Source organism: Rana temporaria, chromosome 5 (genome assembly GCF_905171775.1).
Source record: "Rana temporaria chromosome 5, aRanTem1.1, whole genome shotgun sequence".
NCBI classification, from domain to species: domain Eukaryota; kingdom Metazoa; phylum Chordata; class Amphibia; order Anura; family Ranidae; genus Rana; species Rana temporaria.
In genome coordinates, this window is record NC_053493.1 from 290,961,118 (window position 1) to 290,983,760 (window position 22,643).

Consider the following 22,643-nt stretch of genomic DNA (forward strand, 5'->3'; position numbering starts at 1 on the left):
AGGATATGGAGACTAAATCCCTACTGGCTGACAGCCCTGACAGACCAAGATAGTGTGAACAGGGAACTGACATTCTATTTTATGGAGGGGCGGGAGGCTACCTGGATAAATGAGCATTGGGATGCATTTAAAATACATGCACGTAGGATCTTAGACAACAGGATTAATAGGCTCAAAGCTTCCTCGAAGGAGGTGGTATCCATGTCTGAGAAAGTGTTGCAGGATCTGGAGGGGACCTATAATGCACAGCCATCTCTAGAAAATCTCACTAAGGTCAAGCTACAATCCAGGGTGGTATCACAACTACTTATAGAAAAGGCTAAACAGCGGGTATTTTTCAATAAGACCAGGATATACGAACATGGAGAAAAAGCAGGGAAGATGCTGGCATATCTGGCGCACATGGAGGACAGGCCTCCGGTGGTGGTGTCTTTGATGGAGCCGGACGGCTCAGTGATCACAGACCCCCCGAAGGTGGCAGATAGATTCAAAGATTTTTATGGGGCTCTATATAAATCGCAATGTCAAAACACGCCAGCGGAAATTAGAAATTATTTACATAGATTGCAGTTCCCCAAACTTAACTCAGAACAAGCTAAATTATTAGAAGCCCCGGTTACAACGCACGATATAGATAATGCAGTATCGCAACTGGCCAAATCTAAGGCGCCGGGACTAGATGGTCTACCATTAGAGTTTTATGCCACTTACTCAGAGGTCCTAATCCCTAAACTGAAGGAATTGTTTCATTCCATATTTGAACTAGAGAAGCTCCCTTCTTCCATGCAGGAAGCCCAGATCATAGTGCTACCAAAACCGGGCAAGGATCTACAATACCCAGAGTCATACAGGCCTATATCCCTGTTGCCAGTGGATATAAAGATCCTGGCCAAGGTACTGGCCAATAGACTAAATGAGGTTATTCTTTCCCTAGTGCACCCGGATCAGACCGGGTTCATGCCGGGGAAGAATACAGCAATGAACATACGTAGACTATTTATGAATATCCAAGCTCAACACGATAACACGGGGACGAGAGTAGTAGTGGCGCTAGACACGGCCAAGGCCTTCGACTCAGTCGAGTGGCCATACCTGTGGGAATGCCTTAGGTGCTTTGGATTCGGACCAAATTTTATAAAATGGGTGCGACTTCTGTACCAGACCCCCAGAGCTAGGGTTTACGTTAACGGCTGGCTCTCGGATCATATATCCCTGGAGAGGGGTACGAGACAGGGCTGCCCCCTCTCTCCACTGTTGTATGCCCTTGCTGCAGAACCCCTAGCTATCGCCATACGGATGAGCCCGGAGGTCATTGGACTTAGAAAAGGTGACACATGGGAAAAGATAGGACTATATGCCGATGATACGGTCCTCTATTTAGCAGACCAGGGCCCATCACTAACAGCGGCATTGAACATCATAGAGGAAATAGGAAGATTCTCCGGGCTCAAAATAAACTGGGATAAATCCAAGATCCTCCCACTAGATCAGTTCCCCCCGTCAAAGACCCAATCGGAAATGCCACTACAAAGGGTAGCAGAGGTTAAGTATTTGGGAGTTATGGTCACCAAAAATCTACAGGAGTATGTGTCCCTTAATATAGACTCTCTATTTGAAATTATAAAATCCAGAACACAGGCATGGGCGAGACTACCTCTGGGGGTCATGGGAAGAATCAATTTAATCAAGATGATCTTACTACCCAAAATTTTGTATATGATATGGCACGCTCCCCTATATATCCCACTGAAGATATTCAAACAGATGGAGGCCATACTAAATTCCTTTGTATGGGGATCTGGCAGACACAAACTGGCATGGCATGTACTTAAAAATCCAGCGGCGGAGGGGGGTTGCTCACTACCAGATATCCAGGACTACTATGTAGCAGCTCAACTCTCTCACCTCTATCATTATAACACAGTTGAGTCGGGGAGATACAGATCGCTGGTCTGCAACAAGCCGGGAGGGGTGTTTCACACCCCCTGCCAGGCGATATTCAGAAGAGGGCAGGGGGGCTGTAAGACATCGCAGTTTGGAGCCGGTATGCTAATACACCTTCAAAAGATATGGGACATAGCACTTAAAAAGCAACACAGGACACATATGCACTCGCACACGCCGCTGTGGCTAAATGGAGGCATGACCGAATTGACATCAGTACCAGACCCACAGATCTGGGCAGCATATGGGGTTCTCTATCTCTCCCAGATCCTAACAGAAAATGGGGTCAAGCCCTTTTCGGTGGTAAGGAGGGAGTTCTCCCTTCCACAACAGTTCCTCTTCAGATACCTGCAACTCAGGCACGCAATTAGCAAACAAATAGCATCGGCAGCAGTAGACTTGAGTGTCTCACCAGTGCTGGGCATCATATTTGGAGCCGACCCGACCAAACTCATTTCCAACTTATACTATGCTATCAGGCAAAGTAAAGTAAACGGAATAACCCAGGCAGCAAGAATACAGTGGGAGCAGGATGTAGGCCCCATCGAGTCAGAGGAATGGGGGGAAATTCTGGAGGGAGTGAAGACCGCATCTCCCAAGCTCTCAGACAGACTGACGCAACTGTATATAATACACCGAGCATACCTGACGCCACTGAGAATGACAAAATTCCAACCCACGAGAAGCCCACCATGCCCCATGTGTCTATTGATGGAGGGCACCTTCTACCATCTAATATGGCAGTGCTCCGACATGCAGGCATACTGGCTTCAAGTGACGCAATTTCTGCATGACAATATGGGATCACCAGTGGGAATGGACCCAAAACTGTGCCTACTGGGCCTAATACCAGACGTTGAGGTTGACAAATACCAGTCCATATTTATACAGGAATCACTGTTTGTCGCAAGAAAAGTGGTAGCCAAGACATGGTTGCGAGCAACGGCTCCATCCTTACGGGATTGGAAGAAGGAAATAAATGCTGTATTACCCTACAGGAAAATGATATATAAACATAGGGGCCGTCCACAAAAATTCTCTAGTGTATGGGACAGGTGGTTAGAGGATGGGGAAACGTGCACAGTATAACCCAGGAGTAATACAGGGAAGGAAGTGGGTGAAGAAGAAAATGTATGACCACTGCATATTGGGAAATACGAAAAGGGATCCCTCATGTAAGATATGGCAATGGCGATTGTAATAAAGATAGGTATACATACCTGGAACATATTGTCAAGGCGGAAGGCCTTGAGTTCAGAATACATATGTTGTAAGTCAGGAGGAAATGTAACTCCTGTATTGTATGACCTGTACACCTTGAACACATCTCAATAAACTTGTTTTTTGAAGTTAAAAAAAAAACAATATGTATTCTACTGAGGAGCGCTTACTAAAAAATTGTATCAGTACGCAGCGGTACATTGGCAAAATGATGTCTTAGTTCTGCTAATACATAATTCAATACAAGGCAACTTCAGTCAAGCAAAAAACATGAGTAACTTTACAAAGTATAAATGCCCTGTTGACACCTTTTTATTGGAATGGATGGAAATGTTAATCTTTGTGAAAATAAAAAAATAAAACAAATGCTGTGCTCTGTGTTAAAGTGGTTGTAAACCCTTGCATATACCCAATGAAGTTACTGGCCTCAGGTGATACAAAGATAAAAAAAAAAATTGCTCCTACTTATATAAGTTGTACCTGTTTATCTGCTTTCTTCATTAGATCTGCTTAAAAAGCAGAATTTTTAAAGCTTGTCTGAGCAGTCCAGAAAAAGGGGCGGCGAGCTGAAGTTACACTCCGCAGAGCTCAAAGAGGAGAGCTCTGATTGGAGGGAAGGGACATACCCCCTTCACACAGCACAAAAGCTGAGGCTGTCAATCAGCTGGAGATCTTTTTCCCCCTTGGCATCAGGAAAACTTGTCAGAAATGATTCATGCTGATAGCAGAGGAACGAAGAAGCAGACAGAAGTGATCCTTAGGGGGTTATTTACTAAAGGTAAATCCACTTTGCACTACAAGTTCAAAGTGCACTTGAAATTGCACTTGGAAGTGCAGTAGCTGTAGATCCGAGGGGTACATGCAAGGAAAATAAAAAACAGCATTTTAGCTTGCACGTGATTGGATGATAAAATGAGCAGAGCTTCCCCTCATTTCAGATCCACCCCTCAGATTTACAGCGACGGCACTTCCATGTGCACTTTGCACTTGTAGTGCAAAGTGGATTTGCCTTTCGTATATAACCCCCTTAAGTACTCTTAATTGAAGGATATGTTTTGTTCATATTTAATGTCTGAGGTTTACAGCCACTTTAATCAGTGGTCTTACTCTAGAACAGGATATTTTAACCCTTGCTGCACAAAACAGAACTGTTGACTGTTAAAAACTAAAGAGAAGCCCTCTATTAATACGGTTTATACATCTTCGCTGCATAAAGCTTCCATTAGGCTTTAGGCAAAGTTGTAATCTAGAGGGTTACAAGGATATACCGTATTAGGTGTTCTTCATTTCTACAATTTTAGGGTTATTTTGCAATACAAATGAAGGCAACAGCAATATAACAAAACCATTCTTAATTTTATATATATATATATATATATATATATATATATATATATATATATATATATATATATATATATATATATATACATATACACATACATACATACATATACACACACAGATATATACATACATATACACACAAACACACATACACGGAAAAAAATTAACGCTAGATGAAAATATAAAATGAATAAATAAACTGCGGCAGATATTACAAAAGGTATTGAACCTCAAGACTGGATATATAAATTAACAGCGCTTGCAGAATATTGAACAATTGCATAATGTGCAAAAAAAACATCATCAGGGATAGTATTTACAGAATAGATATCAAAACTATAATAAAGTGCTGGGTGCTATAAAAAAAAAAAATAGTGTGTGTATAATATATATATATATATATATATATACATATACATATACACACACACACACACACACACATACATACATACATACATACATACACACATATATATATATATATATATATATATATATATATATATATATATATATATATATATATATATATTACATACATCAGTGATTCAATAAAAATGGTGTTCGTGTGCCACACCCCCCTCTTGTGACCCCACTCACCAGAGGTTATGGACCCTCAGCTTTGCAGTCTGGGGTCAAAAGAGCTGTGATCTGAATGATCTGGTGTATGAGGAGTGGATTCTCACAAAACTTTCCATAGCTCTTTTGACCCCAGACTGTAAAGCTGAGGGTCCATAACCTCTGGTGAGTGGGGTCACAAGAGGGGAGTGTGGCACACGAACACCATTTTTATTGAATCACTAAAGTATCTTAAAGAAATCTTAACCATAGGCAACAATAGCAAGAATCATTCTTTAAACAGATTTATAGGACTTGTCTAGAAACTGATGAAGAGTGATTTCATTCCCAATATATGGTAATATATGGTTAATTTTACCTGCATTTGTGCTGTAGGAGGAAGTTATTCGTTCACCCCAGTTTTCACTTGTCTGTCCCGCTTCAGAATCTACAGGATTAAAAGGCACAGGGAAGAAGGAAACAATTAAAGTAGAGGACAAGCATAAAAGAGAAGGCAATGGCTACCTTTGCAAGGAAACCCATCCTTCATGTAATTTTACTCTCAAACTTTAGTAAAAAAAAGCCAAATACAAAGATGAGCAACTCACAGCAACCAATCAGGATGAATCATCCAGAGATACGACTTTAGTCTCATTTGTTGATCTAGGTTACTGCAGTCTATGCTTTTTTACATTGCTCTTTGCACTAGAATACGGAGAAAGCTTTTTTTATGTGTTTTTGTGATGTGCGGGGGTCCCAAGAAGTCTAGAAGCATCATTTTCCCAACTATGTACTTGAAAAACGCCCTAATGATATTAAAGTGTCAGTCCACTTAGATTTAGTAGGCAGAGGATTTTTGTCCAGGGACTGCCAATGTGTGCTGTGGCCATTTTAAGAGGGTCCGTTTTTTTTCTGTTGGATGTATTACTGGAATATATTGAACTAAAGAGAGGCTTAAAGGAGAAGAATGTGAATCCTGTTTTTTGCAGATTAATACTTACTTAGGTAGATGCAGCATCGGTCCCATGCCGCATATGTCCCCTGGTGCCTCTTCACTGAGAACCGAGCCATTGAACACCCCCGATGGTTCGGTTCTCTCAGCTCCCTAAGCGTAGAGATGCTGACTGTCAATCAGCAGCCCTGCTCCTCCACGCTCATTGGAATGCTGAGTTGTGGAGGGGAGCGGCAGTGTCAGCACTTTGCATCAGTCCAGGCACCTGGCAGATCCAGACTTTCAAGGTCGGGGTGACGCGGTGCCTGGACTGATCTTGGCGACATCAGCAGAGAGCAGACTTCTGACCGCTCTTTGCTGAAAACGGGTAACAGGAGTGCAAAACTGATTGCACTTCTGTGATCCATAGGAGAAGCCCAGCTAAATGAGCTCAGGCTGGACTTAACATTTTTTGAATGTTAACACTGATGGCTTATTTACTCTAAATACCAATTGTTTCTCAGTAAGGACGACAGTTTAATTGTAAAGCAAGTGCAGCGGCAAAAGGCTGAACTATATACCATGTCCCAGTTTGTTTAAAAAAAAAAAAGCGCATAGACACAGCAGTGACAAGACAGGTTATAAAAATGTGTAAAACATTGATCGACGAAGTGAAATATAAAAATACCATGACTGTAGGAATAACCAGTAGTCCATGTTAACAGCATATATACTTCATTGTAAGATGCATGCTTATACACACTTTCAGCATATGCGGTTTTTCTGAAAACGTGCAGAATTTTAGCTTGAAACAATACCCTTTCTTATCTGTACAACACTTTTAAACACACACACAAAAAAAGATTGGTACTCCAAATGGGTGAAGAGTACATGGCTTGCCTTTACTAGTTTTGCCTTAATGCATTCTCTGCATAAAGGTAAAAACACCTTCTGCATGGAGTCCCCTCCCTTATACTTGCCCTAGCCTGATCTCAACCCAGCATTGTGCAGGAGAACAGAGGCTCTCTCTGCTCTCTCCCTCCTCACTGGCTCAGACAGCAGCAGGAGCCAGTTGCTCACAGTCCCAACCAGTGAAAAGGGAGCGGGGGCTGGCTTTATTTTAGAAAAAAAAAAATCTACATTTAGAATCACTTGAACAGCAACCATGTTATGTTATCAGTACATCCTTTATGAACTTGGGACTAAAGCAGAGAACTAAAGTGTGTGTGTGTGGGAAGGGGCTCAATAAAATGTTTCCAACCTTGTAAGAATCTGTACTAAAGTTAGAGGTTATGGCTTTAGATACTTTATTTCAATCTGTATCTGTTTGAATACTGCGATACAATTAGCTTTTGGCTCGAAATATAAAACGACATGCTTCACCACCATGAAAAGCAGTCTATAAACCATTTCTGAAGTTGATAATTCTTGATTTTTAGATTTCCAGTTCTAGAACTTAAAGCATTATTAACCCTCTAAAAAAACATTTATATATTCCAGTTCATCAGTCCTTAACCACTTCATTACTGGGCACTAAAACCCCCTTCCTGCCCAGACTAATTTTCAGCGCTGACGCATGTTGAATGACAATTGCGCGAATTGTCACAAATAGATTTCTTTTGGTGGTATTTGATCACCTCTGCGGTTTTTATTTTTTGCACTATAAACAAAAAAGTCAGAACATTTTGAATAATAAAACACAATTATTTTTACTTTTTGTTATAATAATATCCCAATTTAAAAAATAAAAAAAACATTTTTCCTCAGTTTAGGCCGATACGTAGTCTTCTACATATTTTTGGTAAAAAAAAAAAAAAAAACGCAATAAGCGTTTATTGATTGTTTGCGCAAAAGTTATAGCGCCTACAAGGTAGGGGATAGATTTAGGATTTTTTTCTTACTAGTAATGGCGGCGATCTGCGATTTTTGTCAGGCCTGCTATATTGCAGCGGACACATTGGACACTTTTGACACTATTTTGGAACCATTCACATAGCGAACAGTGCTATAGTAATGCACCGATTACTGAATAAATGTGACTGGCAAGGAAGGGGTTAACATTAGGGGGCGAGGAAGGGGTTAAATTTATTCCCTGCGAGAGATTCTTACTGTGGGGGAAGGTGACCGATCGGTGTCCCTATGTACAAGGGACACCGCATCGGTCTCCTCTCTCCCCGACAGGACGTGGAGCTCTGTGTTTACACACAGAGCTCCACGTCCCTGCTCTGTCACTGCCGATCGCGGGTACTTGGCGGACATCGCGGCCGCCAGAAACGCGCATCGTCATCTCAACGATACGCCGGGCGTGCCCCCAGTGGCGCGCACAGGGAATGCAAATAAAACCCGGCAGATGAGAGCCGCGCTGTGGACGTCTTGTCTACAGCGCGGGTCTCAAGTGGTTAAAAGGATAAGTTGACCTTTACAAAACAAACAAATGCATCTTTTTTTGCATGTAAAACAATATGCATTTATTTTTTAGTAATTGACCTGTAAAGCATTGCTCCCGTGACCAGCATATCGTGGGTGTAATGCCACAGACCTGCAGACTGTCCGTGTATCTGTTTGGCTGTACCTTCGATACTGCCAGTTAGTTACACTGCGACAGGAAGCATGAATGAACTACCACAGCGCTCAACAGAACTACAAGCTGTCAGCCACAAAGGCTGTCGGACTTTAGTTTTCCCATTCATAGAACACTGTAAATGGATGACACGACTGGGAGGAGCCCAGCATGGCTGCATTTGTTGCAGACTGTGGCAGCTAGCAACTTTGAAAGCTTCAAATAAGCCGTCTGAAAGCCCTGCAAATGCTTTCTCAATGCTTGCTGTTGACACTGTTCTAATGGAAGCTGAAGTCCGTGTTAAACAGGCCTAAAGGCTAATTTTAAGATGTGAAAATCTGAGCACCATTTAATGCACCAATTGTGTAATGCTATGCATTACAGTGTGATTTTTAGCCCATTCACTTGAATGCAATAAAATTGCGCTGGCCGCACCAAAACGTGGTGAATGTCCTACTTTACAGAATGCACAACAGCCGGATCGCATGGTACTATTGTACCATGCAATCCAGTGCAGGCAAATGCACTACTGTGGTGTCGCTTTGAGTTTTGAATGTGTTTTGAGAAACGTGCATGGAACATGGGTTTTCCACATTGTGTTCTGGTGTGAACAGGCCCTTAGACTAGCAAATATATATATGGACTTAAAAAACTTTTTAAAGTGATTGTTAAGCCTCTGGTTTCTTTTTTCCCCTATAACAAAAAAAAAATATTCTATGCAGCTCCCGCTGGCACTCTCTGCTCCAGCTCGTGTGGGCGCACTGCTGAGATGGGCCATGTGTGTCCTACACACAAACAACCAGCCAGCTCAGCCTGCCCCAACTTCCTCCTTACTGGATTTGAATGACAGCAGCAGGTGCTAATGGCTCCCGCTGCTCTCAGAGCCTCCAGTGAATAGAGGAAGAGAGGAGAAAAGCTTCAGCAAAGGTGCAATAAACGAATAACATTTGTTAAATGGTTTGTCTCAGCCTTTTAAATGTCACTTTTGCAGGACAGCTTGGTCTGTTAAAGGAAGTTGAAATAGAGTATTTACTGGCTGGATCACCAAGAGAAAATAAAAATGTAAAAAAATCCTACATTTTTACATTTGCTTAGTTGTCTGAAGAGCAATCCTCATGCAGCATTTGGCAGGCAGCGAGGAGGCATGGTATGTACAGTATATGTACATCTGACAAGGGACCTTCCATACAATTCCGAAAGCTGTGTAAATAGCCAGAAGAGCTAGTATGTTGCCAAATCGGAGTGAAAAAAAAAAAAAAAGGACACTAGCAAAAACTGAGGATACCTGTCAGTGGGAGGGGTTATTTGGGGGTCTTTACAGTTTTGTTTGCCAGTGTCCAGTCTACTGAGGGTAGAGACATAACACAGTCATCTACTAATATGCCTGTGTCCTGTAATGTTTGATCAAGAAATAATGATTTGCTGTTTTTGGTAGAGATGTATTGAAATTTCGGCGGCCAAAACAGATTGGCATAAAAAATAAAAGAATCAGCATTTTGGCGATAGAGAAAAAAGGTGCCAAAAAAGGCATCCAAAACTCACGCGGTTTAGCTGTGATAGTGCTGCAATTTTACTGTAATTATGGTTTGTTTTTCATAAGTCAGATGACAACTTTTTGAGCTTTTCTTGTGCTAAAGGGGACAATGCATATTCATTTAAATTCATAATATTAAAGTGTCGAATATCATACATTTATATAAAAATTAGGGCTGGGGAAATTAAAGATTAATTCCTCGATTAATCTTTAATTTTTTTGATCGATCAAAATTCTTGACGTCACCGGACAGCCTGGACAGTGAGACTTACCCTGCTGGATGCGCGCAAACTGCACCCATTAGATTGAGGTACCTTTGCATCTGTGGAGCAGGAGGATGCATCAGGCTCCATCAGGTGAAGGGGGCAAAAAAAAACATCGTTTTCCTGTCCTAAGCAGTTTTGTGCAGACAATTCTTTGTGTATCGGCAACATCTGTTCCGTGCGAAAGACTGTTCAGTTCTTCAGGGTATATTGTCAATAAAATGCGATCATGTCTGCTTCCAGAAAATTTAAACACTCTGGTATATATGCGTGACTGGCTAAAGTGATGCCTACTTGCCTACTATAAAGTGACTGACAGTCAATATACTAGATAAGTTTTAAAATTAAACTAACTTTCTACGTTTTTTTTAAAGTTTAATAAGAAAAAAATTTACGTCAGTGCTACAGTTTGAATTTAAAACGTATTTGAGTGAACTGTGAAGTTAAGTCATGGATTGTGGAAACTAACTAGTGTCGGGTGATTGTATATACAGTGATGAAAATAAGTATTTGAACACCCTGCTATTTTGCAAGTTCTCCCACTTGGAAATCATGGAGGGGTCTGAAATTGTCATCGTAGGTGCATGTCCACTGTGAGACATAATCAAAAAAAAAAAAATCCAGAAATCACAATGTATGATTTTTTTAACTATAGATTTGTATGATACAGCTGCAAATAAGTATTTGAACACCTGAGAAAATCAATGTTAATATTTGGTACAGTAGCCTTTGTTTGCAATTACAGAGGTCAAACGTTTCTTGTAGTTTTTCACCAGGTTTGCACACACTGGAGGAGGGATTTTGGCCCACTCCTCCACACAGATCTTCTCTAGATCAGTCAGGTTTCTGGGCTGTCGCTGAGAAACACGGAGTTTGAGCTCCCTCCAAAGATTCTCTATTGGGTTTAGGTCTGGAGACTGGCTAGGCCACGCCAGAACCTTGATATGCTTCTTACAGAGCCACTCCTTGGTTATCCTGGCTGTGTGCTTCGGGTCATTCTCATGTTGGAAGACCCAGCCTCGACCCATCTTCAAAGCTCTAACTGAGGGAAGGAGGTTGTTGCCCAAAATCTCGCAATACATGGCCCCAGTCATCCTCTCCTTAATACAGTGCAGTCGCCCTGTCCCATGTGCAGAAAAACACCCCCAAAGCATCATGCTACCACCCCCATGCTTCACAGTAGGGATGGTGTTCTTGGGATGGTACTCATCATTCTTCTTCCTCCAAACACGGTTAGTGGAATTATGACCAAAAAGTTCTATTTTGGTCTCATCTGACCACATGACTTTCTCCCATGACTCCTCTGGATCATCCAAATGGTCATTGGCAAACTTAAGACGGGCCTTGACATGTGCTGGTTTAAGCAGGGGAACCTTCCGTGCCATGCATGATTTCAAACCATGACGTCTTAGTGTATTACCAACAGTAACCTTGGAAACGGTGGTCCCAGCTCTTTTCAGGTCATTGACCAGCTCCTCCCGTGTAGTCCTGGGCTGATTTCTCACCTTTCTTAGGATCATTGAGACCCTACGAGGTGAGATTTTGCATGGAGCCCCAGTCCGAGGGAGATTGACAGTCATGTTTAGCTTCTTCCATTTTCTAATGATTGCTCCAACAGTGGACCTTTTTTCACCAAGCTGCTTGGCAATTTCCCCGTAGCCCTTTCCAGCCTTGTGGAGGTGTACAATTTTGTCTCTAGTGTCTTTGGACAGCTCTTTGGTCTTGGCCATGTTAGTAGTTTGATTCTTACTGATTGTATGGGGTGGACAGGTGTCTTTATGCAGCTAATGACCTCAAACAGGTGCATCTAATTTAGGATAATAAATGGAGTGGAGGTGGACATTTTAAAGGCAGACTAACAGGTCTTTGAGGGTCAGAATTCTAGCTGATAGACAGGTGTTCAAATACTTATTTGCAGCTGTATCATACAAATAAATAGTTAAAAAATCATAAATTGTGATTTCTGGATTTTTTTTTTTGATTATGTCTCTCACAGTGGACATGCACCTACGATGACAATTTCAGACCCCTCCATGATTTCCAAGTGGGAGAACTTGCAAAATAGCAGGGTGTTCAAATACTTATTTTCCTCACTGTAGCAGGGATATGCAATTAGCGGACCTCCAGCTGTTGCAGAACTACAAGTCCCATGAGGCATAGCAAGACCCTGACAGCCACAAGCATGACACCCAGAGGCAGAGGCATGATGGGACTTGTAGTTTTGCAACAGCTGGAGGTCCACTAATTGCATATCCCTGGTATATAGTGTCTACCACATTTACCACTGACTAATGCAGAGTTGCAATGCAAGGAGATCAGCTAAAAGTAGTTTAAATTGTATGTGCATTATAATTAATCGAAATTAGTCGATTAAAAAAAAAAGCGATTAATCGAACACGAAAATTTTAATCAGTAACAGCCCTAATAAAAATATATATATATTTTTTTAAAACCGTAAGTTTTCGTTTCGGCCAAGTGGATCCTGTATTTTCATTTTTGGTTTCAGCACCAAAATTTCCATTCGGTGCACACCTAGTTTTTGGGTTTAATACCACTCTGAAATGTATTTAAGATAATGAAGTGTGCACAAGAATTAACAAAAGAGAATGACAACTGAGCAATCCAGTGCAAGCTGAGATGCCTGTATCTGCAACAATATCTCTCTGGTTGCATTATGCACACATGCTACAAAAACAGGTTGCCAGCCTATTCCCCGGAACAGCAGAGTGAATCTTCAGAGTAAACTCTCCTCATATGCTATTTTTAAACACTCCTATCCCTTAAAGTGACTACAGCGCACATGACAGCAGTCATTTCAACCTCAGAAGCAAAGTAATAAACATTTCAAGGGGATAAGAAGATTCTGTTGGTGGCTACACCTGCACATTACTAGAAATCAAGACTTTCCTTTATAGTCAACGGACAGGATCTAATTTTAGTGAAAAGCACAGATGTTACTTGTTTAGACCATTTACTTATAGCATTAAACAAACCTAAATATCTGCAAGAACAGCAACAGGGTAACTATCCACATAAAGAATGTAACATCTGTTCCAAAGTATGAGTGTGTGACCTACATCTATCAAAATGTGACCACTGAACCTTGCTCAGCAACCAACGGCGCCTGGTCCTTATACGGCCTCAGATTAGAGTATAGAGATCTATAAGTGTTTACAGTTCATGCTTGCAAGTCTCCAAAAACATTTCATGCAAATAATATTTACTAATAATCATTACTGAATACCAACTAAAAAAAATAAAAATAAAAAAATGATCCATTACCACACAGCAAACAGTTATGTTCTATTTCCAAACAGTGTGAAGCATCTCAGTCTTGTTACAGGAAAACCGCTACAGACAACGTTTTCTCTAATGTGCAGCTACACCTGAGATCCAATTCACCCCAGTAATAACCACTTCATGTGCTTCCATTCAACATACTACCCATTTCTAAGTTCAGTGAACTTCTGTACATGGAACTGAAAAATAAACTTGGAACAAAGAGCAGGCCAATCTGTACTAGCCGGAGTGCCTTTTAGGAAGCCATGGAAATCCTGACTCTAGAGCTACATACTGGTTTGCATAACAATGAAAACGTGACAAGCCATCAATATTGAGAGACCGAGGCAACCAAACACAATAGGCTGCAGCAGCCATGTCAGTGACATATCTGTCCAGTCTAACAATAAACAGAACGCCTGGTATAGGATTTGAACATTTTAGAGCAGCTTATTCTTTAGACTCCCACACTATACTCTATGCAAAAAATGCAGAAGTGATTACAAAGCAATCCTACTATAGGAGAACATTGACAATTAAAAATATTCTTCTTCAACTACCATCCTAGTTACAGGTTTCCTAGGAAAGTTGAGGCCCTTTAAAGAGGAGGTCCAGCCCCCCCCCCCCCATGAAAAATTAAAAGTCAACAGCTACAAATACTGCGGTTGCTGACTTTCAACCACTTAAGGACCGAGCATCTTTTTTACATTTGCTGTTTACAAGTTAAAATCATTTTTTTTGGATAGAAAATTACTTTGAGCCCCCAAACATTATATATTATATATATATATATATATATATATATATATATATATATATATATATATATAATTTTTCCTAACAACCTAGAAAATAAAATGGTGGTCGTTGCAATACTTTGTCACACCGCATTTGTGCAGCGGTCTTAGGGGAAAATACACTTGTTTTTAATTAAAGAAATAAGACAACAGTAAAGTTAGGCCATTTTTTTTTATATTCTGAAAAATAATGTTACGCAGAGTAAACCGATACCCAACATGTCACGCTTCAAAAATTGCGCCAGCTCGTGGAATGGCAACAAACTTTACCCTTAAAAAGATGCATAAGCGAGGTTTAAAAATTTCTACAGGTTACCAGTTTTGAGTTAGAGGAGGTTTAGGGCTAGAATTATTGCTCTCGCTCAAACGATCACGGCGATACCTCACATATTTGGTTTTAAACACGGTTTTCATATGCGGCGCTACTCACGTATGCGTTCGCTTCTGCGCGTGAGCTTGTCTGGACAGGGCGCTTTTAAAAAGGATTATATATATTTTTTTCTCATTTTACTTTACATTTTTTATTTTGACACAATCTTTTTTTTTAAAAAAAAATAAAATTTGGGTCACTTTTATTCCTATTACAAGGAATGTAAACATCCCCTGTAATAGAAAAAAAGCATGACAGATCCACTTAAATATGAGATCTGGGGTGAAAAAGATCTCATATATACACTAACATGCAATAATAATAATAAAAAAATGCTATGGAGCCAAGCAGGGGCCTTAGTCAGCAGCCAGGCATCCACGGGAGAGGATGCGATCGTCTCTGCCACTACCGGCGGAGACGACCGAATTGTGGCGGGAGGGGGGTGGGCACCTCTCCCACCGCTGATAAAAGTGATCTTGCAGTGAATCCGCCAAGGAGACCTCTTATTTTAAAGAGAAATGCACAGCGTTCCCCAAAATACCAGGATTATAGCAGCAAGTTTGATGCCATAGCCTTGGCATTTAGCGCCAATGTACCGGGGTACGTAGTTTTGCGTGAAGTGATTAATATATGGAACTTTACCTGTCCAGGGTGCCTGCAAAGTCGGCACCCAGGCCAATCTTCAGATCAGTTGTCCGGTGCAGCTGCCGCCATTATGGTAAGGGAACCCGGCAGTGAAGCCTTTTGGCTTCACTGCCGGTTCCCTACTGTGCATGCACAAAGCACTCTGCTCTTTCTAGATGGCCAGGCAGCAGAGGAAGGAGGCCGAACGTCCTAGAGATGGCGCCGTCTCCGGAAGTGGGGAACGGTACCTGTCAAAAACAGGTACCAGTTGCCCCCCCTCCCCCTGAAAGATGCCAAATGTGGCACTGGAAATCTAGCTGTACCATCTCTGCTATTTATTGTGTTCTATTAAATCCTTTTATCTAGCAAATTTATTCAGTGATCAGTAAGGCAAAGGCAAAAAAAGACAAAATACCCTTTAGGCCTTGTTTACAGGGCCTAAAGGCAGACAGCGGGAAAATACGGCCCCAACACAAGTGTTCGTTGTAGTACGCCCGTGTGAATGAAGTCTTACTAAAATCATATCAGTACAAGGTAGTTCTTGATGCATTGCTATGTGTACTGCATTTTGTTCTGTGCATTGTTCATTGAATGAGCCTTTATAGCCAACTATTGTAACAGGAAAAAAAACATGGGAATCAATCTCTCCCTCCCTTAAGTCCCTTCACTGGCTGCCCGTAAAAGATCGAATCACGTTCAAGGCACTCTGCCTGACGCACAAATGTGTACAAAACAGTGCACCCCAATATCTATGCGAAAAATTAAAATGTCACAACCCCAATCGTGTCCTCCGATCTACCAAACAAAATCTACTCAAAATACCCAAGGCCCGATACAAGTCCAAAAGGAGAACGAAGATTCGCAGTCCAAGGACCACGACTATGGAACTCTTTACTAACCAGCATCCGATCGGAAGGGAATCATCTGGCCTTCAGAAAAAAAACTCAAAACCCATCTATTCTGAGGGTAAAAAATAGTAGGAAATGGATACCAAGCGCCTTGAGGCGATTCAGTTCGCATGTATAGCGCTTTACAAGTTTTTCACTCACTCACTATTACCATGTTTTATTATTATTATTATTATACTATATATCAAAAGGCCTGTAAATAAACCTACGGTAATAGTAAGCACAGTCCCCGGGTTACATACATTCAACTCCTACTTACAACAGAAAGTAGTAGGAAATCTACCCCTAAGAAGGGAAATTCACTGCTGTAAGAGTTATCGTGGGAAAAAGGTGTCTCCACTGTAGCTTTATCACCAATCCTTGTTTCCATGACAACCACAAATTTTCAAAAGCCATAGGGACAGAAAGTGAGGTGAAATCTTCTGAACAGGGGCAGAGACAACAAAAACAAATGTTACAGGGATGTTAACCCTTCCCTATGCTATCCAAAAAAATTAAAATTATTTTTGTTGGCTTGAGTTACACTTAAAAAAAATAAAAGTACCTGTCCTAACTTACATACAAATTCAAAATTAAGAACAAACCTACAGAACCAATCTTGTTTGTAACTCGGGGACCACCCGAACGCTACTTCTAAACCAGATCACATGAATACTAAATCTTCAAATCCAGCTACATACAGTTACCTAGAATGAACAAGAGACCAGATTATATGACAGGACATCAGTATCATTCTGGGTCATCTACCTGTGTCAGAATCTCTCTCTTCTTCTCTAGGTGGGCTGATTGTGAAGGGGAGTTTTCTTTTCATTGAAGATTTTTCTTTCATTTCTTTTCCAACTTCATTCCTATCCAACTTAGGCGTTCGGGTGTAGGATGTGATTTTCTCCTTATTCTAAAACAAAATAAAAAACAGGATTCTGGTAACAGGGTAACATTTAAAGTAACATTACAGAAAATAAAATGTCATAAGAGCATACTTGACTCCATACACTACCCAAGAATCTTAACATACAGTCCATCACAGCGCGTAATTTTTCCACATTTTGATGTTACAGCCTCATTACAAAATGGATTAAATTAATTATTTTCCTCAAAATTCGACAAAAAATACCTCATAATGACAATGTGAAAGAAGTTGGTTTGAAATCTTTGCATTTTTTAAAATAAAATTATCACATTTCCATTAGTCACAGCCTTTGCCATGATACTCAAAATTGAGCTCAGGTGCATTCTGATTTCACGGATCATCCTTGAGGCCGGGTTCACACTGGTACGACGTGACAGTCATACTACTTTGGATCAGATACATACCAAAGACCGCTTATTATTCTAAAACGGAAACCTACATATTGTTTGCAAATACTGTATTAATGATTCTAACTACCAGCAAGAATAGGTCCTTACATTTAAGGAGCCCATTAACTACCGGCTGTCAAATGGCAGCTAGGCAGTGTGGCTCTCGTTCTGGGTGGGCATCGTATGACGTCCTCGGGTTTCCGGCCCTCTAGAGGGCGCGCACGCCCGCCGCGTCACTTGGAAACCGATGCACATGCCCGGCGGCTGCGATGTCCGCCTGGCCCCCGGCGCTTGCCTGGCAGCAGTGTGTTTTTAATGCATTTTTGGTGCACTTTTGACAAGCGCACCAAAGATGCAAACATTCCTTGTAATAGAGAAAAAGCATGACAGAACCTCCAATGTGAGATCTGGGGTCAAAAAGACCTCAGATTTCACATTTACACAAATAAAACTAAAAAGTATTTTTCTTAAAAATTGTCCCTTTAAGGCCGCTGGGCGGAAGTAACGTTTGACGTCGCTCCCTTCCTCCAAGGGCATCGAGTCCAGTGGTGGGCCATCATTCCCTCACTCGACTTTCTGCCCATAAGGGGAAAGCATTAGATAGTCTCCGCTGCTACTGTCGCATCCGGTAAATGGCGACCGGGACGTGGCGGGAGGGGTGTGCACCTCTCCCTCCGCCAAAAGTGATCTTGCAGCAAATCCGCCACAAAGACCACTTTCATCTGAAAGCGAACTGCTCGCTGTTGAAAAAACAATACTGGGGTTAAAGGCAGCCATTTGCTGCCATAGGCCCGGTATTTAACGTCAAAGTAAGCAACGTACAGGTGATACTCGAAAGATTTGAATATCGTGCAAAAGTTAATTTATTTCACTAATGCTTAAAAATTTAAACTAATATATGAGATAGACTCATTACATGCAAAGTAAGATAGTTCAAGCCGTGATTTATCATAATTGTGATAATTAATTATGGCTTACAGCTCATGAAAACCCCAAATCCAAATTCTCAGAAAATTTGAATATTGTGAAAAGGTGCAATATTCTAGGCTCAAAGTATCCCACTCTAATCAGCAAATTAAGCCATAACACCTGAAAAGGGTTCCTGAGCCTTTAAATGGTCTCTCAGTCTGGTTCAATAGGAATCACAATCATGGGAAAGACTACTGACTTGACAGTTGTGCAGAAAACCATCATTGACACCCTCTATAAGAAGGGAAAGCCTCAAAAAGGTAATTGTAACGGAATGGCCCGTGGGACCCAGAAGCTCTTGAAAAGTATGAGATACTCCTGTTTCAGCTTCATCGATGACTTATGTCTAAAATCATCCTATGTCCACTAGGGGCATAGGATGACTGAGAAATGATACCTTGGACTACCTGAGATGGGGCAGTAATGATAATTCACAATGTATTCCAGGATATCTTAAAATATCTCAACAGGTATTTGAAAGAGTGATTCATTCAATGCGGGGACACATACTGTTAGGTGTTAATGTCATCTGTTGTGATGTAAATGAAGCTAGGATGGCTTCTGAGGGACCTTGCATTGTGTTGTGTTAATTGACACTGTATTGTGTGAAGTTCTATTGATGACAATTGTGTATTGTGAGTTAACAGACAGTCTAAAGGTCAGATGTCTGACTTATCAGGTGTAGTTAATTAGCTCATGTAAATTATGTCTACATAAGGAATGTGTATTTTATAGTAGGTGATAGGAGCCGGGATGTCTATGTTGAAAGGTCATATCTCAGAGTCACCACGACTGGGTAAATGATTAGTTAATTAGCTCATGTAAATTATGTCAGACCTGGTGCCAGAAAGTCTACCCAGAAAGATGTGTATTGGGCTCCTTGTGTCATGTTGTGGGTGGAGTTGAGTCATTGTGGTTCCTCACTGTATATAAGAGTCTGATTTTCCCATTAAAGAGGCTATTCGTTTTGAACCAGAGAACAGAGCTGTGTCTCGTTACTGGGAGAATTCGTATGGGTCGTGTTTGTTTGCCTGACTGTGGAGTGTCGATAGCTGTCTTGTGTTCGGGATATAATATCTTAAACGGCGTTAACCCCTGTCCCATTTGGGGTTCTGTTACAGAAATTGTTACAGAAATTGCAAAAGAAGTTGGATGTTTTGCATCACCCCATGTTGATGAGGACAAGGGCCTCTTCCCGACAACCCAGGCCATTGGTTGTCAGGGTCTGCGGGCTTATCAGAATCTGGGAGACCCCTTTAATAAGGGGGCTCCAGATCCCCACCCTATGTGAATGAGTATGGGGTACATTGTAAAACACACTACACAGGTTTTTAAAAGTAATTTATAAGGCAGCTCTGGTGACCGCGCCCCTTATGACATTACTGCCCCATCATGCCCGGGCAAGATCACCAGACGACATCACCCAGTGACCCCGCCCCATGCCAATATAAGTTGTTGTGCACACAGCATCGGAAGAAGATAACGGAGAAGACTGAGCAAAAGCTAGCAAAAGAGCAGAAGAGAAGGCGGAGGAGACCCGGTAGAAGACACTGGACAGCGGGAGAAGAAACGGACTGAGCGGAGAAGAGGCCGGGGGGGGGGGGGGAGGCCAGAGAGGGTAGAAGGCGGAAGAGACCCCCGGAGCTGCCTAATAAATTACTTTAAAAACCTGTGTACCCCCCCCCCACCCATATACTCATTCACATAGGGTGGGGGCCAGGATCTGGGGCCCCCTTATAAAAGAGGGCTCCCAAATTCCGATAAGCCCCCCGTCCGCAGACCTCAACAACCATGGTGGTCGGGAAGAGGCCCTTGTCCTCATCAACATGGGGACAACGTGCTTTGGGGTGGGGGGCGAAAATTTGATGCTTTTCTAATTTTCTATTTTATGAGGCAGAGGCTAAGAGACATTGTAATAGTGTGTGGTTTAAAGTGTTACTACCCAGGACCCTGCATTCACTATATCTGGTCTCCCACAGTACACAGAAATGTAATAGCTTTAGTAAATATAAACTGCTAAATACATTTTCTCATCAGCAGTATATAGCCGATATATACAGAGGTGGATCGCTGATGTTTTGGGATGTGCGAGCTACAAAAGGCACAGGAAATTTGGTCAAAATTGTTGACAAGATGAATGCAGTATGTTATCAAAATATACTGGAGGAACATTTGCATTTGGACGTACTTGGACATTCCAACATAAGAATGATTCAAAACACAAGTCGATTGGTCATTGGCTACAGCAGAATAAAGTGAAGGTTCTGAGTGGCCATCTCAGTCGCCTGACCTCAATATCATTTAGCCACTCTGGGGAGATCTAAAATGAGCAGTTCATGCAAAACAGCCCACGAATTTACAGGAACTGGAGGCTTTTTGCCAAGAGGAATGGGCAGCTTTACCATCTGTGAAGATAAAGATCCTCATCCACAAATACCCCAAAAGACTTCAAGCCGTCATTGATGTTAACCACTTCCATACAGGGCTTTTATACACACACATCCATACCAGGCCTATTCTGGCACTTCTCTCCTACATGTACAAATCATAATTTTTTTGCTAGAAAATTACGCAGAACCCCCAAACATTATATATGTTTTTTTAGCAGACACCCTAGGGAATAAAACGACAGTCATTGAAACGTTTTAGCTTGCACGGTATTTGCGCAATCATTTTTCAAACGCCTTTTTTTTGTAAAAAAATTGTTTCATGAATTAAAAAAAATAACAAAGCAGTAAAGTTAGCCCAATTTTTTTGTAAAATATGAACGATGATGTTACACCGAGTAAATAGATACCTAACATGTCACGCTTTAAAATTGCGCACACTCATGGAATGGCGCCAAACTTTGGTACTTAAAAATCTCCATAGGCAACGCTTTGAAATTTTTTACAGGTTACCAGTTTAGATTTACAGAGGAGATCTAGTGCTAGAATTGTTGCTGGCACTCTAACGCACGTGGCGATACCTCACATATGTGGTTTAAACGGTGTTTACATATGTCGGCGGGACTTGCGTGTGCGTTCGCGTCTGCGCGCGAGCTACTGGGGACAGGGGCGTTAAATTTTTTTATTTCTTTTTTTTTTACATATTTCTTTTTTTACACTTTGTTTTTATTTTTTTATTTTTATTATCACTTTTATTTTTTATTACAAGGATTCCTTGTAATAGGAATGTGTGCGACAGGTACTCTTTATGGAGAGATGCGGGGTCAATAAGACCGCACATCTCTCCTCCAGGCTGGAAAGCATGAAATCGGTGAAAAAAAAATTCACCGATCTCATGAATACAGTTGCTTACTAGCCGCAATTGCGGCTTTGTTTACTTACTGTGACCCGGGCGTGACGTCATCACATCGCGCCCGGGTCCTCCGACTGTCATAGAGATGACTGGTGACCATCTGGTCACCAGTCATCTCTATGCTTCCTGCCAGCGCCGGACGATTCGTTCTCCAGGCCCCCGATGGCACGGGAGAGCCCGGAGAAGCACCGGATGGCGGCGGGAGGGGGGGGGGATGTCCCCTCCCGCCGCCTGTAGGAACGATCTAGCGGCGGAATCGCTGCTATGATCTTTCTTACATTTTGCAGAATCGCCGGCAGAAGAGAAGGATATCTGACTGATGCCTCTAGCTGCAGGCATCATTCAGATATCCACCCACAAAGCCCAGGACGTCATATGACATCCACCCGGATCGTTAAAGGTCCTTTGTGGACGTCATTTTACAATGGGCTGGTATTGATGTGGTTAAAGGGGGCAATACAAAAACTTTTGATCAGGGTAATTTGGGTAGTTTCTGTTGCCATTATGATTTAAAAAGAGTAAAAACACAGTCGATTGGTAATAAATGGCTTCAGTCAAACACTAATCACGAGTGAAAGAAACGTTTTTGGGTCATCATTCATATTCTCGAAAAGAATTGCCATTTTTATGTAACATTCTGAGCACAACTGTATATATATATAAAGCTCTAAATATGCAATAGTAATTTACCCAACTACAAGAATGACTAGTATAGAACATTGTGTAGTCTTAGACC

At 41.5% G+C, this 22,643-nt stretch overlaps 1 protein-coding gene across 2 annotated transcripts in view; it reads right to left on the reverse strand.

Annotated features, from left to right (window-relative positions):
* ANKRD12 (ankyrin repeat domain 12) overlaps positions 1 to 22,643 on the reverse strand; it is a 174,443-nt gene that overhangs the window by 71,084 nt on the left and 80,716 nt on the right. For both annotated transcript variants that reach the window (XM_040353967.1, XM_040353966.1), the window contains exons 3-4: positions 17,087 to 17,234; positions 5,453 to 5,521 (exon numbers count right to left, since the gene is read on the reverse strand). In XM_040353967.1, the coding sequence (XP_040209901.1) occupies positions 5,453 to 5,521; positions 17,087 to 17,234 (217 nt within the window). The remainder of the gene's footprint in view (positions 1 to 5,452; positions 5,522 to 17,086; positions 17,235 to 22,643) is intronic.